We start from the raw sequence: 15,602 nt of genomic DNA, 5'->3' as shown, positions 1-15,602 counted from the left end.
ACCAGAGACAGAGCGTCTATTCGATATGTTCGATAAAAACTTTGAAAGCTGCTTAGTGTTGATTCTGGCGAACAAAAATCGGGCCAATTTTTGGATGCAGAACTGTCTAAATTTATGCATAAACATAAAGACAATCGGGAAATCGAAGCGTGCAAAAACCTTGCCGAAGAACTTAATATATGGACGAACGGACGGAAATTGCCTGCAAATTGCCCTCTGAGGTTCACCCTGAGCGGGTTATACCTTCAGTTCAAAAGGGTAAAACCTTTGAGGTCGATGTAACTTATATATCTAGCGTCTCTGGTGGTAATAATATATAAGGCCCGAAAACCAAAGTTCAAGAACCCAGTTCAAGATTTCATTGAAAATCAACTTCTTTATACTGAAGTGGAACTAATTTTCTAATTGCTAGCTGCTAGGGCCGCGCGCGTTTTCGATAAATCGAGAAAACAGTTAATAAAGAATTTTAAATAAAAATTTCAAAAAAGAAAAAATTAATTTACCTATAGTTGTGATAACGGTGAGTGAAAAATAAAAAGCGCCGGCGAATTTCCACTGTATTCCGGCTTTAGGCGCCTTGCTCAACAAAACGTTTTCGGTGATTTTCTCGTAGTCCGCTTCGCTGATGTTGTACTTGTTTCTCATATCCTTTTCTTCGGTGGTCAACTTATGCAAAGTTTCCCGCTCGTGTTCGGACTCCAAAGCGTCGAATACAGCCGCCCCGACCAACAGGTACGTGAACGTACAAACGATTAAAGATAAGGTACGGACATTTTGTCGCTTCATGGCTTAAGTCTTATTCCAATTATCAATCGGCTCTTTCATCCAGCTTCTCGACGCCGTAACCTTTTTTTTCTAAATCGCGATATTTTTCTTCAAAAAGTGCGAAATTCCGATTCTGTTTTAGCTAACGTTCGACTTTCGATAAGTCGATTCATCCAAGTCTTTATCGGATAAAGAATTGTCAGGTTTTTGATCTCCAACTTATTTTCCTTCTACGTCTGACTTCAATATTTCAACAATCTTCAATTTTATTGAACACGCGTTATTTTCTTATCTCCCTGTCAACTTCATTAGCTTAAGACAAACGCTAGTCCCCGGCTAGAAATATTTTGATTTTAAATTCTGAATCTGCGCCGATCAGTAGCGCCTAGCGCCCCGTGCTTTCTATTCTTCGATCGAATTGAAAAATACAACAACAACAAAAATTAGAAAATTTTGATCTGAATCAAATTTTGATAATCAAGCTTATACACTACTTAACAATAAAACTACGGTAAAAATAAAATAATCAATTAATAATTAATTAACCAATTAAAAATTCGATTAACAGTTAAATGATAATTATTTCTAAGCTAACTACGTAACTAATTGCGATTGATTAACTCATCGGGATTTTATTTCTAATGCAGCGACGGCTACATGGCGTCTCGCTAGGTGACTGTTACAGCAGTGTCATCGTATCTCACGACTTGTTGCACGCATTTCACAGCCGCCACTCGATACATAGTTAACGCGTATTAAACTGAACCGGCTCTACATCGGCATCACAACGCTTCGAACGCTTAAAAAAAATGATGATAATAATCGAACGCTTCAGCGTTGAAGTACGCGCACGCTGCGTCTGCCCTTTAACGCCACGTATATCATTCGTAACGCCGGCCTGATGATACAGCGTTTAATACGCGTACACAGACGCGGAACGTTAACGCTTTTATTACACTGACGAACAAAACGCTGCGCGCGCCGTAACGTACAATAATACGCTTTATTATGCGTAGATTAACGTTTAGGTATTGTTTTCGCGGAAGCGGAAACTGCGAGACGCTTATAGCCGGTGCAAAAATGACGTCACCCGCCGCACTCGGAGACGGCGTCGATACACGGCGATAAAACGTTAAGACGCTGATCGATTTTTACGTCGGCGTTCGTCAGCCCTGATACGGGATCGACGTTACGATTCACGCGACGCAACCCGAACGCGTCCGAAATTACGTAAAAAGCAAACGATCGACGCTTTTCTCAGAAACGTTTAACGCGTTCTAAAAAAATCTCCCGATAACGTTCACGTCCTATATCGTTTGAGAGCGCGTCTATATTTTCAAAAACAAAGAATTAAAGTTTGTATATGTATATATATATATATATATAAATATATGAATATTTCCTGCAGCTGTGCGTGTGAGGGGAAGCGAATCGGCAACAAATGTAAAAAAGCAGCAGCCACACGGACGAATCTAGAAAGCAGCTGAAACCCGCCGTCGATTCAGCGCCAACAAACCGGCAGTTTCATTGTATTTCATTTATATAGATGGATTTTACGCTTAACCCCGGCTCTCCGTAAAATATCTCTCTCTCTCTCTCTCTCTCTATTTACCTATAATAACCAAACGACGTATAATTCGATATTTCAATCCATGTTTACGGCTAGATTCACACGGATTCCACGGTTATATCGTACGCTTATGAATCATCTCTTATTCGATTCCCGAATGAAATGATTCCTCCGTTATGTATCGGGCGCGGTAGCAGTGGTCGCGAAACGGACCTGTCCGGGCCGCTTCCGCTGAAATTTCGCTGTTTGCCGATCCGGCTTTTTTACATCGTTTTCACCGGCGCTATCACTGGCGATTGCGCAATAGTCGCCTACGATCCGCCATAGTTTATAAACTGACAAATATTCCGTGAAAGAACCGACGAAAAAAGCACGATTTTCGATGCGTGTGTATCCGGTAGAACAAACGGATTCTCAAATCTATGCTAATTGAAGCAGCACGGCGCAGGAGTACTTGCTTACATATATCCACGCGCGCGCGTTAACAATGCAGTGTGTTACGCCAGGGCCGCATTTCAATATCGCATATATCGCTTTAATTATCGAGGAAAAAAAATATGTTCCGACGAAAATACGACGCGTTACTCGGCGCCGCGTACGAGTCTGACCCGTTCTAAACGCCGTGGTCAAGCGTATTCGTAATAATCAGTCAGATGCGGGCGAATACGGCCCTGCCATTAAACTAAACCGGCTGCTTTATATACCGAACAGGTCGCCGTTCATTCACACGCGAACCGTTTGTTTGTTTGTGTCAGCGCGAATAGGCCTAATTTAAGCGCATGCGAAACGAAACGATAAACCAGCGCATTATCCGCAACTGCGGCGGCGATGATGATAATGACGATGATGGGAATGATGATATTCAAAAACTATCGCGCTGAATATCTCTTAATTGCCGCGGCTCTATCGCTCCGCTGTCGTGCTAATTACGACGATAAAACAAACACTGTTTTTAATACATACATACATATATATATATAAATGGCGCGATACGGGCCCGCATATATATCTTTAATCCGACGTCAACTAATCCCCGAATATATACTAAACTGTATAGGCCGTGCCTGGTCGCTGCCGTCTTGCGCAGTTTCGGTTTTTTCCGCGATTCCGCGATTCCGTGGATTTTCGCGGTACACAGAGTCACATCGAGTCGCGGTTCGAATCCGGAGAATAATCCACCGATAAAAGTATATATATATATATATATAGTCAATAAACGCACGTCGATTGTATAGTATATATTTCATTAAGTGCACGAATGCGTTCAGCATATGTTGTGTTTTCAGCGCAAGAGAGCTAGCGGAGTGGTTTAGTCTAGTCTTCGCTCGCTCTCTCTCCCTCTATTCTCTCCGTACCTCCGTTATTGGTACATAATACACATTTATAAGGTATATTTATATATGCATAATGTATGATTCGGTTTTCAGAGCACCCAGCTGTTACTCTATAGCGCTATACGTCTCTCTCTCTCTCTAGTTCTCTCTAGTTCTCTCGCTCTGTACTACTACTCCAATGTGATTATGTACGGAATACAGCGCGCCGATGAAAGGCAGGTGCACCTGCGCCCTATATAGGGCAGCAAACGGGACCGTAACATCACCGGCGTTTCGTCTGAGCGATGCGGTCCGGTTTGATACGCGCGTGATATTGTCATCGAGGCGTGCGCCGGCTGAGGGTACCGAAGGCTCGGTTAGCCCTCGTCGTCAGCCGGTCGCGATGTATTTACCATAAAGCTCGCTTCGGCGCATTTTCGTCGATAGATTACTTAGTTTGATTCAGTTAAAACTGGTCAATTAAGTTATTAGTAATAGAATAGAATTCAAATTACCAGACGATATGCAAATTATTATGCAACCGCTATACTAGTATCAGTGTATAAATTGCGACATCGCTTTCATTTCGCACGAGACCCGGGTTCGAACCCCGGCGAGTGCGCGTAATTTCGCCGCAACCTCCTCAATCGATAAACACGAGGGCTTAAGTTAAAACCGATCTACAAACATTAAACCGACAATAATGAACCGGTTTAAGTTGCATAATATAAATCTTGGTTCAAGTTAAACCGATACCCCGCGGGTACAAAATGGCCTCTGACGTCACAGTCGGAGCAGAGAACGCGGTAACGGCCAGGACACGATAGTCTGGATATTGTTCGCAATATTAATCGGATAATTGCGTTAAACGCATGTTGATGGCAGTTAGGTCTCTAATGTGTGTATATGCTATACACAGCTTATTACGCAACACTATTAACCTAAAATATATATGCGGCACAAACAAACAAAGTGTTCCAGCGTAATTTGATAAAAAATGAATTCCACGCCATCGTTAATCGACCAGTGCGATATGTACGTGCTTCGGAGTAATCTCCTACCTCGTTATTCTAGCACGGCAAAATTTATTCAACTTCTTCTAACTACTAATTCAATCGCAAAACGTAGATCTGTTGGAAGATATTTGATTTCGATGTTCAGGGCCCAGTTCCACAGTTCTGAGTTATGATTTGACTCGGAGTTAATTCATTGAAAATGAACTAATTTTAACTCAGAGTTAACTCTAACTCACAACTATGGAACTGGGCCCAGAAGACGGAGAATGCTTCGAGCCGACACGAAACCGAGTAAATATAGCTACCCCATCAACTCGATATTATTTCTGTTTTTTTTTCAACACGTTATTTTGTATTAAATTATTATTTCGTCAAGATTTGTAATTTCGATTATCTGTTAAACAAGTGTAGTACACACTTTGATCAAGAATAAACTACTACTACTTTAAAAACCTACATGGGTGGATGAAAGGGCCGAGGATTTTCGGTGACGGACATTCAAAAATCATAATCAAAGTTGGTGTGTGATTTCTTCCCTGCGTTGAGAGAGAATCGAGTAATAAATATAAATTACGTATGATACGTTTCTCGTGATTGCGCCGTGCATTCTATAGCGATCCTGCGTCCGTTCCCGAATCCCCACATCGATACTGGTGATCGATCTGACCCTGTGTGCCATTAGGAAATTAATCACACTAGTTTGCAATCCGATGATATAGAATTTGATGTATCGATACTTTTTATGGAAGGGTCGAGTCCCTGTTGGGCAATTTGACGATGTCATTTAGAAGGCGGTCATTGTTCGCCCACTCGGGACTTTAGTCCCAGCGGGCGATTGCGTTCACTGGAATCCAATTATTTTGGGAAATTTAAAGGCGCTTCAATGTAATGTCTTGATTATTTGGTTTATACATGTATCTACCCTAGACACATCGTCAGCCCAAAAACTGTTCCGGTCAGAATCAAGATGGCCGACTGGCGGCCATCAAGATGGCCGACTGGCGGCCATTGTTGTTCGACGAAATCAGCATTTTTTACAAAGGTTTTCGAGGGGAATTTTGAAGCTACTTAAATCAATTATATCGATCTCTCATATATGTTTGTTTCTATATCATATTAGTTAGTACCTGTGGATTTTTTTTTGTAACCACAATCAATTGTAAAGTTGTAGCTCGTGACATGTTCTATGTTCGGGTGAGTTACAAGGTCATTGGATTTTGTATATGACCACTAGGGGGCGTGGAGCCGAAAACATAGTATTTTCACTTTGTATCGGTACCAAGGCATACTTTGTTACCACAATCAAATTGTAGCTAGTGACATTTTCCACGGATGTGGCGAGTATCAATGACATTGGCTTCCATTTGTGTTCAGCAGGGGGTGTTGAATATTGGAAATCGACTTCACAAGTAGGCACGCTCTCCCTGGACCCCTAGTTTATGGTGTATAGCGCCTGGAACTAGCGGTTACACGTTAAAACTCGTATGCGAACAGCTGGTCTCACGTGAATACGACATAATTATTAGATATATTATACGTAGTATTTGCATTGACACTGTATGTACATAATATGCCGGTATCAAAGTGGAGCGTGCGTCCCCAAATTAACCACGTGACCACAACCGTTAACGGATGCGATGTGTATCGATTGGTATTTCGATACAACGGGGTCAAGGACGTACGTATCCGCGCGCAATAAGGCGAGAAGTGTGAAAACAAGAGCTTTCAATCTTGCTGCAGGCTAAAGCTAGGGACACACGAGCGTATTTTTTCGCCCGATCGCGACGATTTAATTCGCCAGCGAATTCGCCGACGAAATTATACGCCCGATACGAGCGGGCACACGTAGCGAAATTCGGACAGCGACTGGCACTAAGAGGGAGAGAGTTAACGAATCACATGATATCAACAATGCATCCTATCGGTTGATAAAAATGGATCGCTCGACGAAATTCGCCGAGTGCGGGCAGACGAGCGAATTTGCGGGCGATCCGATCGATGGTCTTGCGTATCGTTAGGACGTTTAATAAACTGGTTGTGACGCGGCGTCGGTTTCGCTGGATTCCCCGAGCCCACTTAACACGATTAATAAATATTACACCGCTAATCTATTTTCATCTGTCGCGGTTTTATCAGATTAGCAACGTCGCTTTAATTCCAGTCATTACCGCGACGCCAACAATCGGAAATCACCCCAGAGACACGTCTGATCGGTTCGTGTCAGCCTCGTTATTCATGCGCGGAAGCCAACCGACCGTAATACGAAAAAAACCTATATCGAGATTGAATCTGCAACCGTTATTACATTTTGATATCTATGGGGTACCCGCAGTGCTACTGTGGCAATCGAGGATTCCACTTATGGCAGGCGAGGATCCGCCAGGTGTCGCTAGTAGATGGTCGGTCGTCTGCGTTCGATTTCTCCTACATTTTAATTAAATCTAAACGAACTTTTCTCTTAAATGAAACAATTCTTAATGAAAACTAAACCGATCTGAGTAGAAGAATGAAAGTAAAATATATTCTGTTTGGTTATGTGATAACATATGGATTGAGGGGTCTCAACATCATCCAGTTCAAGAAAATTGAAAATGAACTAATTTTGACAACGGACGCTTAGAAACGCTACGCTCAGTTCGCTGTGGACTCGTAGCCGCCAAACACGATTACGATTACGATTACGATTTTATTTACAATCCAACCATTTCCATGGTACATGCAGGACAACCTACTGCTCGTCACGCCATCTGGCGGGATAGCTGGTATTGCGGGTACCCTATTCCTTGAAATATGGATGAAAATATGAATAAATACAGGCATACTCGAATGGAGACGGGCCGCGCTGGCAGTATAGACAGTGTAGGGGCGTTTTCCACCCGTTTGGTAGCGTGCACACTGACTAACACTTTACCGGAGCCCTCAAACTGTTCTAGGAGTCCGTTATCTTGTATTCAGTTCGTCACACCGTGGCACAACTCGGCTGATTGCCCGTGTCATCTTGAACACTAGAGACGTCACTCATCTGACGACACTATAAACTCACCACGCGCCCCCTCATCGCACTCTCCACCGGAACACATCATATGAATTATTCAAATTAACAATATCTCGTCTATTTATAGAAATCAGCGCTAGAATTTCATATGAATTCAGGATATGTCCCGGGAGAGACGAGTGCGGCTATACTACTTCACTAGGCGCCAGTCAACATTAGGTGTACACAGAGTTTGGCGAAGAATCCATAATATCTTATACACAGAAAACATCTATTAAAAGGCTTTTACGCTTTTTTTCTCAAACGATTGCGGCGTTCTGACGGAAGAACTTGGTTAAGTTGAGTATTTTTTTCCGGCGAATATATACTCAATTTGGACACTGCGATCTAGAGCGTCTATTGAACGAACGTGTGAAGATGATGTTCAGACAGAAAAAAGAACAAGCTTTTCAACTCATCACGAATGAAAATAGACGACACTATATTGGTGCATATCGTGGCGAAGGTCGATAAAATCGATGACAGCCAGTGGCTCCAATTTCCAATCAGCTTCAACGAGTAAATATTACTGTTTGTTTCGAATTTCACAAGAAAGACCGTCAATAAGTATTCAGGAACCTGTCGCGACCCAGGCCAATCCGTTCTGGCAAGTGAGGACCCACTAGGCGCGCTAGAGTCTGTTTTAAGACATCGAGGATCCACCAAGCGATTAGCATCGATGAGATGTCAACGCTGGATTTCTTCACAACTTCAATAAACTCTATCAAACTATGACTGCAGTGAACGGATATAAATCTCCACAATTAGACCCACAATTAGATTTGTAGAAAAATTGTTTATTTCCTCGCAGTTCCGAGGTTAAAACTAAACCTCTTTTTTGTATTTTCATTTATTTATTTGATTATGGTATTTGTTGTTCCTCCGAAAGGAACCTCAGATGAGGTTTAGTTTTAACTTGGTTTTTCTAACTAAACCTCAGATGAGGTTATCTATCAAACTATTTTGCTTAAACATTCCATAAAAAGGATCTTAAACGATAAATCTTAGTTCATCTAGATACATGGTGCTCATGTCCAATTTTTTAAAGATGGGGGTAGCTGGTGGCACGGGGCCTTAAATAAGGTAGATACGCGTGTTATATATATATATGTTATGATATAACGTTACCTAGAGTAGCGATCGAAATACCAAGTGCTAATATTCTCAACTGCCTACATATGACAGACGCGCGTGAATCGCAACTCAAGTAGCTTTTTCTCCGCGATCGATAACGTTATCGCAGCCAGAGTCAATACTTTCAGATATATGACGGACAGAATTCACAACTACTTGACATAAATAGACCTTCAACAACACAAGTTGGAATTGCGGCCGAAATTGCCGTTCTCGCGGAGCCAGCTATATACCGCCAGAGGGCGTGATAAACAGTCGATAAATTAAATCTCCATCTACCTAGAAACGAAAGAATGTGCCCAATCTGCAATGTTTTTGGGGATGAATTACATTTTCTCTTTGATTGTAAGATTCTTACCGAACTTCGCAATGCCATTCCGAATTTAGAAACATTTAGAAACTTTGATATATTAAAAACTCCAAATTTTCAATTAGCACAATTTATAAAAGATGGTTTAGATGTATATAGATCCCTCCTGTAGTCTGTCAATTGTAAATAGTACACTGTATTTGTATATATTGTAAATACTCTTGTTACGTTTTTAAAATATTTTTAATTTTTCTCTCGATATGTAAATATTTGTAAACAAAATCTTTTTTTTCCTCCACGCACCATGGAAATGGTTGGAGAGTAATAAATTATCTTATCTTATCTTATCTTAAATTACGAGAACGACTATATACCGCCAGAGGGCGTGATAAACAGTCGATAAATTACGAGAACGACTCGATTCGATCTTAATACGAGTCGGGCGAAATACCAGCGGAAACTATGGGTTAACGAAGCGATGTTTCTGCCAGTTTAGCGCGATATGATGTTTATATGGGTAGCAGTATAGAAACCAGAGCTACGCCAGCAATTACCATCGACCTATGAAATTATTTTTTTTTAAATAGACAGATAAAATTCACCTTTGACGAACATGGCAATGGCTTATTAAACTGCCCCCAGAACAAGCTATTATTTGATACAACCGTCGGCCATTTTGAATACAACTTCGACCAACATCGATACGTCGACTAATCATAGAATAACGTACATGTTGGATGTAAATATGAATGTGGTATCATGCAGGACTGGAACGAAGTATTTCGACAATCCAATATGGCCGCCAGTCTGCAATGTAAGTACCGCAACTACCGGTACGACCAAAATGAAATATGTATCATTAGCCGCATTGCATACAACTTGAACGAATGAATATAAAATAACATTTCTACTTCAAAAATATTCAACGTGTTTGGCTGAAACATTGTGAGAATCCAATATGGCCACTAGTCAGCCATTTTTAATCATCGAATAACACAACAATCGAAAAGGGTTTAGACTATTTGCGTCATGTGTGAAAACCTGCACCCTGCAGAATGGTAACGTTTTTAGAATCCAATATGGCCACCAATCAGCCTACTTGAAAGCGAATATCTCCCTCACTCGCTCCCTACCTCCATCTCTCACTACCTCCCATCTCTCTCTCCCTCTCTCTCTCTCTCTCCTTCTCTCTCTCCCTCTCCCTCTCCCTCTCTCTCTCTCTCTCCCTCGCTCGCTCCCTACCTCCCTCTCTGACTACCTCCCATCTCTCTCTCCCTCTCTCTCTCTCTCTCCTTCTCTCTCTCCCTCTCCCTCTCCCTCTCTCTCTCTCTCTCTCCCTCCCTCGCTCGCTCCCTACCTCCATCTCTGACTACCTCCCATCTCTCCCTCCCTCTCTCTCTCTCCTTCTCTCTCTTCCTCTCTCCCTCACTCTCTCTCCCTCCCTACCTCCATCTCTCACTACCTCCCATCTCTCTCTCCCTCTCTCTCTCTCCTTCTCTCTCTCTCTCCCTCTCTCTCTCTCCTTCTCTCTCTTCCTCTCTCCCTCGCTCTCTCTCCCTCCCTACCTCCACCTCTCACTACCTCCCATCTCTCTCTCCCTCTCCATCAACTCCGCGGAGCTAGTAGCTATGTTTTGGTCATACTAGTATAAATCAGAATCGCTAACAATCTCCCGGGTACAGTATATTGTCGGTTTTATTACCCTCAATGTGCCGCGAAATTTGTCTTACTTTGTCATTGTGTGAGTCGGTTTATCACTGTATACGAACACTACCAGCTCGTTTATCTTCCTAACCGTAGCCGATATAGCCGTTGACTTGGTAACGCTATATCGCGGCTATTGGTTCGCCGGGCTACTGAACCGCGATCGAGTCCGGCAAAGGCGACGATACAAGCCGTACCGGTCTACATTATTGACGATTTGATTTCGGGCATCTCTGTTTTTATGTCTGAACAGGTTACGTCCCTGGGGCCGGTTGCATAGTCATGGCTTAGATATAAGACCAGTCTAAGACAAACTTAGTTCTATAGCCAATCTAACAACTTAAGACCAGTCTTAAGATTTAAGACTACTTTTGGACTTAAGTCACGACTGTGCAACAGGCCCCAGGGCCCGGTTTCACGAAAAAGTTAAACTCAAATTTTTGGTGTAATTGCCATTGGTTACTTCATGTTTTCAATGAGGACAATAATTCAAACTTAACCGTTTTAGGCTTAAACTTTTTCGTGAAACTGGACCCTGGTCTGAATACACAACTTACACGTGACACCACACCACTGTATCGTAAAACATGGTCTATAGTATTTACATACCGGTATACATTATTGGCGATTTGATTTCGGGCATCTCTGTTTTTATGTCTGAACAGGTTACGTCCCTGGGGCCTGTTGCATAGTCATGGCTTAGACTTAAGACCAGTCTAAGACCAAAGTTCTATAGCCAATATAACAACTTAAGACCAGTCTAAGCTCATTTTGGTTCTATAACCAATCTAATAACTTAAAACCAGTCTAAGCTCATTTTGGTTCTATAGCCAATCTAACAACTTAAGACCAGTCTAAGACCAACTTAGTTCTATAGCCAATCTAACAACTTAAGACCAGTCTTAAGATTTAAGACCACTTTTGGACTTAAGTCACGACTGTGCAACAGGCCCCTGGTCTGAATACACAACTTACACGTGACACCACAACACTATATCACTGTAAAACATGGTCTATACATATATTATAACATTCAATTTGCTGATTGATATTCAACGCACCAGACCTTGTTGTTCAAGACAACACACACCAGATGGCTGAATTAACGCAAGTGACACCAAGCGCTAATTAGGAACGTGTTGTAAACCAGCTCGGAACAACTGTATATCACAAATTCTAATGGTGACAGCTAAGTGCAGAACCTCCGCTGACGTAGAATCAGATGTGCCCTCCCTCTCCCTCCACCGATATCATGTCATGTTTCCATAGGGGGCGCGTGACAATCGTTCAAACCCGCCCCCTATTGGATGATCTAAGCAACGGGGTTAACTAACGTCGACTCGACAGAAAACATATTTTAATAATAATAATAATAATAATAATAATAATAATAATAATAATAATAATAATAATAATAATAATAATAATTGCCACCATATTTACATTTTAATCCAGGTCTAGATTCTTTTAAATCTCAACTTAAGACGTATCTTTGTATACTTAGTCTTAATGTCATCTATGTATCAACTCTTAAATTTTGTTAGCCATAGAGCATATTTTATATGGATTTTCGGCAATAAATTATTATTATAATTATTTTTATTATTATTATTATTATTATTATTATTATTATTATTATTATTATCATTATTATTATTATTATTAACCTTTCTAAACATTATATATATGGGTATTTTTTATCAGTATGCTGCCTGAATCGACCCCTCAAGGCATTCACCATTTCTAGAGTAAACCAGGAAGCTCCGGCGATCAGAAAGGTGCGCTGATAATACGTATATGGCGTAAGCTGTTTTGTCGTTCATTTAACAAATGACAGACGACATTGAACGTGTGGAGCTCGTCTTCATTTCCGATTGAATTTCGCTAATTGATTTCGAACCGGAAGTTGCCATCGGCGGGTAACTTCGATAAAATCAATAACGGACGCCGCGTGCGCGTGTTCACATATAGCGCGGCGTGTAAACATGTAACGTACGTAACCGGTACATGGTTAGATAATGGAAGAGTGAAATGATCGCGTGGTCTCGTCTGCGCCGCGGTAACAATCACATTTTAAACGATCGATATAATCTTGAACGCGGGAGCATCTGAAACCGGCGGATTAAGTGGTCACAATCGAATATACTCCGAGTGATACGCCCGTAATAATCACTATACCACCGATATTAAAATCTACGCCTTGAATTATTCAGCATATTTCTCTCGAAATCGATCGCCGATCAGATCTTATGACGTCACAGGGAATTCCAACCGGCGTTGCCATGGATACTAACTGGCACGTTTGCGTCCGTAAAATCGAAAAGCGATTGTTGCAATAAATTGTTCATAAATATTAATTGACTCCTGATAATCATTTATCGATTGGTATTTAATTGCGATGCTGAGCGATGATGCAAGGCCAATGTCGAAAGTTAGATGTAATTTACTAACCATTGCTCACTGTGTTCCTTTCTCTAAATCGAAATGCATTCATAAACTGCGAATATAATTACAAATACACTCTAGTGTATTCAGCTATACATGTAGTATTTAGAACTGGCAGGTTTAGAGATTAAGTGTGCCCAGAGTAACCGGACTAAGCACACTTCTCCATATCATCTATCATGAATAGTCAAAATAGTGGCGATAAACATTCTCCCTGTTTAATACCAATATCACACGGGAGGGGGAGGGCGGGGCGTGTGGGGGATTTATTCCGTAGAGGAATCCAGGTATATCACACATGACCATGGTTGACGGATGGATTTCTTAGTTAAAGCAACTTGTTGACGGGCTGATTTATCTCTCCGTCAACCAGCTCGAACCCTTTCGAAAAAAATCTAGGAAAATCGGCACATTTTTTAATCTACAACATTTAGTCGAGTTACAAAGTGACTGATAATCGCATTACACTACTAACATTCGATCAGCCGTGCCGGTATCGGCTCAATCCGGATAGTGCTACAAAAAACTTCGCGTGAGCTTCGCGCCAAGCGGTTAGTCACGCGGTTGAAATCATCAGATACCAGATTTACCAAATACAAATACAGATTGTGTGTCTCTCGACAATATTGGTTGATTTTTGCCCACTTAGTGTCCACTGGCCAAAATAATGTCAAATGAAATAGTTATAGTTCTTGGACTATTGTTTTAATTCTAACTATGGACTAAGACTGCCCGATAAAACCAGGGGCTGGCTTTATAGACTGGTATTAACTATGACCCAGGGGCTAACTAAATTGAAAACGAATAGATTTAGCCCCCAGGTTAATTAATACCAGTCTATAAAACTGGCCCCAGAACCCAGTTCCACAGTTGTGAGTTAAGATTTGACTCAGAGTTAAATCGTTGGAAATGAACTAATTTTAACCCAGAGTTAACTCTAACCCACGACTGTGGAACTGGGTCCAGGGGATTAAATATAAACCTGGCCCAGGAAACCTGTTCTTGGTTTAAGGGACGATCTTTCAAAACCGAACCCAGATACCAGGCTTCGCGAAGAGATTTCGGCTAAAACGGTTTTTAGGTCGAATTGTCATCCTCGTCGATAACATGAACTAAAAAACAGCAACTAAAAACAAAAAATAAAGTTGAACTGTTTGTAGTGAAAGCGGACCCGGGTGGATGTTTTCTCACGTTCATCGGTTTTCAAGTGAATATCACAACTGCAGCCGTTCTTAACAAACCGCGCGTATAATTGCGCAGCTAATGACGTCATGTGCATCGGGTTTCATAAAAACGACAGAAACCGTATCTACCTGCGAGCGGGAAAATAGTGCGCGCCGTATAATGAATGTCGAGATCGCGATACGCGAATGTCGTATGTTGTTTGTCTTGAAGACGTCTGAACACGTTCAACTTTGCGAAATTTGGCCCGGGTTCAACGATGAACGCATAATAATAATTATTTCATCATCGTATCTACAAGCATAGCAATCTTAACTAAGTGTTTTACCTAAAACTCATAGTTCCGATGTTAAAGACCAGCTTTAACTAGAATTGAATATCAGGCAAAGTAGTCTCAATTATTGCGATAGTTACTTTCACAAATTTAAGAACGTTTAAGAATCGTTGCGCAACACAAGACCTAAACATCTTAACGAGGAAGCTAGCAGAATTTATAAAAAGGCAGATAGCCTCATGACTGCAGTGAACTGATATAAATCTCAGGGTAGATTTAACGAATTAACCCACTGCAGTTAGATATTATGTAGAAATTGTTTATTTCCTTACAGTTTCGTGGAAATAAACTGTTTCTACAGATCTTTATCAGATAGCCTCATGTATAGCCATCGTTGTCAAAAATCCAAGACAAATCGCAGACCAATAACTACAAACCAACAGCTGCAACAGATCTGAGAAGTTTCATTAAAAACCAACCCATGGAGTAGTGATTCAGCAGGGGAAAACCCAGTCCAAGATGCCATCAACCAGATCGCAGTTATTCCCTAACTACATTGCGGGTATACCTATTAACCAGTGGAGCTGGTGGGTATGGTTTGGAAGATGTCTGGTTTACAGCTCTGACTGAGGAAGGTTTCTAAGCGAAGAATATATTCAAAGTCACAATAACGACCCTGGGGCCGATTGCATAGTCATGGCTTAGACTTAAGACCCGTCTAAGACCAACTTAGTTCTATAGCCAATCCAACAATTTAAGACCAGTCTTAAGATTTAAGACCACTTTTGGACTTAAGTCACGACTGTGCAACTGGCCCCAGGTGTTAAAACGTGACACGATGAAAATGACGATAGC

The 15,602-nt window shown here is 41.4% G+C and overlaps 1 protein-coding gene across 2 annotated transcripts in view; it reads right to left on the bottom strand.

Moving 5' to 3' along the window:
* LOC141909714 (two pore potassium channel protein sup-9-like) overlaps positions 1-15,602 on the bottom strand; it is a 66,336-nt gene that overhangs the window by 42,433 nt on the left and 8,301 nt on the right. The window contains exon 1 of one of the 2 annotated variants that reach the window (XM_074800300.1): positions 504-786. The exons of the other annotated variant lie outside the window; for it this stretch is intronic. Coding sequence (XP_074656401.1) covers positions 504-786 — 283 coding nt within the window. Of the gene's footprint in view, positions 1-503; positions 787-15,602 lie in introns of those variants that run through there. 2 annotated transcript variants of the gene reach the window in all.

The sequence above is a fragment of the Tubulanus polymorphus genome, chromosome 8, assembly GCF_964204645.1.
Source record: "Tubulanus polymorphus chromosome 8, tnTubPoly1.2, whole genome shotgun sequence".
In the NCBI taxonomy this organism is placed as follows: domain Eukaryota; kingdom Metazoa; phylum Nemertea; class Palaeonemertea; order Tubulaniformes; family Tubulanidae; genus Tubulanus; species Tubulanus polymorphus.
The sequence above is the reverse complement of the archived record's forward strand: the minus strand, read 5'-3'. Positions and strand labels throughout refer to the sequence as shown.